Source organism: Bipolaris sorokiniana (assembly GCF_000338995.1).
Source record: "Bipolaris sorokiniana ND90Pr unplaced genomic scaffold COCSAscaffold_122, whole genome shotgun sequence".
NCBI lineage: Eukaryota > Fungi > Ascomycota > Dothideomycetes > Pleosporales > Pleosporaceae > Bipolaris > Bipolaris sorokiniana.
This window is the reverse complement of record NW_006912013.1, coordinates 1-2,448: the sequence shown is the minus strand read 5'-3', so window position 1 is coordinate 2,448 and position 2,448 is coordinate 1. Positions and strand designations below refer to the sequence as shown.

The 2,448-nt window shown below is 35.2% G+C and overlaps 2 protein-coding genes across 2 annotated transcripts; one reads left to right on the top strand and one right to left on the bottom strand.

The window, feature by feature from the left end:
- Positions 1-35: 35 nt before the first annotated feature.
- COCSADRAFT_165933 (uncharacterized protein) lies at positions 36-200 on the bottom strand (the record flags this gene model as incomplete). The annotated part of the gene is made up of 1 exon (XM_007708034.1): positions 36-200. A coding segment is annotated over one exon (165 nt), but the record flags the coding sequence as incomplete, so codon positions are not given.
- A 795-nt stretch (positions 201-995) lies between these two features.
- On the top strand, positions 996-1,187 carry COCSADRAFT_104825 (uncharacterized protein; the record flags this gene model as incomplete). The annotated part of the gene is made up of 1 exon (XM_007708033.1): positions 996-1,187. A coding segment is annotated over one exon (192 nt), but the record flags the coding sequence as incomplete, so codon positions are not given.
- Positions 1,188-2,448: the final 1,261 nt, after the last annotated feature.

The following is a 2,448-nucleotide window of genomic DNA, read 5'->3' as shown; positions in this document are numbered from 1 at the left end:
AAAAGGGCTTTCATCTCTTGGAGTTCTTCTCGTACGCCTTCAGCGTCCTTAAGTCTTGTAGCCATTTGGTCTAGGTTTCGTCGGAGTAGATTATTCGTTGCATTAAGTTGGCTCCAGCTTTCTGCGAGCTCCTCGTACGTCGGAGGCCTTGGCGGGGCGTTACTAGGTTCTGGGTTTGGCATAGGCTCATGTAGCCCCATCGTTATATCTTGTTCGTTTTGCATTCTCAATTCTCTCTCGCTCCGTACGAGAGAAAAGAGTAAGAAGGGTTAAAGTGATCTTTTAGCTTATGTTATGGGCGGAGAGGCCTAGCGAACGAGTATGCTTCTACCTATCGTACAGAAGCTAAAAGATAAGAAAAAGAGAAGATAACTAAGTACAGACTTCTCTTATACCTGCTCGCTTCTGATCACGTGTCCGTACAGAAGGTATATCACGTGGTCGAAGATCACGTGATCCTCTTCAGTAGAGATCACGGGCGCAGCCCTTTACAGTTATAGTTAACTTAAATTATACTTTCTTACTAGTTACTTAACTTTATAAGATTAATACTTATTAATCTATTTAATATAGATTAGAAATTATTAAACCTATTATTATCTATCTTATAAGTACGCCACTCTACTATATCGCTAGACAACTATCTTACGGAGCTATTTACCTACCCTACTCGCTCTAACCTAGATTAAGTTTAGAGAAGTATAAGCACCCCACCCTATATAACACTTTAACTACCTATAGATTTAGTAGAAAAAAAAGATTAATAATAGGACGCCTAATTAAGACTTACGATACCTTCTACCTACTAGTTATAGAGAAGCACTAGTAGACCTATTTAAGGTCCTAAAGCTACAGCCAACCTAGTAATTAACGACAAGATGCTAATACTAAGTGACGACAAGAAGGAAATTAAGAACCCTAGATAAGTAGTTTATAGTCTTAAGTAACAGATAGTTAAAATATAAACTATAATTAACTAACTAGTAGGCTAGATAATAGCTACTCTAAATAAAAAACCTATAAGGAAACCTAAGATAGCAACTCTAGATAAATACGATAGAAGTCGCACTAAGCTACGGACGTTTCTTACTAATATTAACTTATACTATAGATATAACAACGTACCTAATAATAAGAAAAAGATTCTTATAGCTAATACCTATATAAAAGAGAAGGTAGCTAGCTAGATATAGCCTTATATAGAGGACTTCTTAGCTAATATACTAAATAAGGGTACTAAGAACGAGATACGTACCTTATTTAGCAGCTAGACTAACTTTAAAGAGAAACTAGAACGCATCTTTAGGGAAGTAGACGCCGAAAGCTAGATAGAGAAGGTAATCTCTCGCCTAAAGCAGACTAAGTTAGTATTAGCCTATATAGTAGAGTTTAAATAATACTAAGCACGAATTAACTAGGACGATTTAGCGCTTTAAATAACATACGAAGTAGATCTAAAAGAGAATCTTAAAGATAAACTTATATACTATAATAAGCCGAAGAACTTATACTTATTAATTAAGTTAGTAATAAGAATCGACACGCGATTATAGGAATGAAAGGAAGCCTAGAAGGAATATTAATTAGAGCCACCTCTTATTAATACCTAACAGCACTAGAATAATAAAGATTATAACGAAGATATATATATAACTAGTAAGATATAAGATAAGTCTAAAGATAGAAATAAGAAATTCTAAGGAAAGTTTAACAACGGCCTTTCTAAGGAAGAACGCTAGAAGCGTTATAATAGTAAAGCATATCTCTAATATAGAAAGTTAGAATACTTCCATAGAGACTATCTAGAAAATAAAGTTAAGTAAGGAGCAGTAAAAATTAGGATACTTCGGATAGCTATACTATACCTAACTAAGGAACTAGACGAAACTCTTAGCGATCTAGACCTATATAATAAAGTAAGATAAGCTAATAATAATACGTTTAAGCTAGTATAAGAGGTAATAAGACTCTAAGACTTTAAGTAGGACGACCTACTACTAATAGATTAGTAGGTTAAAGGGGCTAAAGTACTACACCGCCTAAGAAACTAATAGTGCTAAGTTTATAGAAACCCTATATACTAAGCTAATAATTATAACGTTAAGGGACGAGTTATAGTCTTAGAATCTTATATAGAGAAAATTACCTATAGATGTTACACGGGGTAAGGGTCTATACTTCTCTATCCTGGTCCGCACTAAGGCAGGTGAGTATTACGTTAGTGTTCCGTGAGGCTTGTCTGGCGATGCAGTGGAGTTGGCGTGCTTAAGGAGGGTTTGACAAGACTAATCTATTTGATAGACTAACTTGTGACAATCTTGTTAAGTAAAGATACTAGTAAGAAAGTACAATTTGAGTTGACCACAACGAATGTAATAATGAAATCCAACCCATTCTTATATCCGTTGCCTTTGGTCCTGCCATCCCTTACTTCCCTGCCATCCCTGG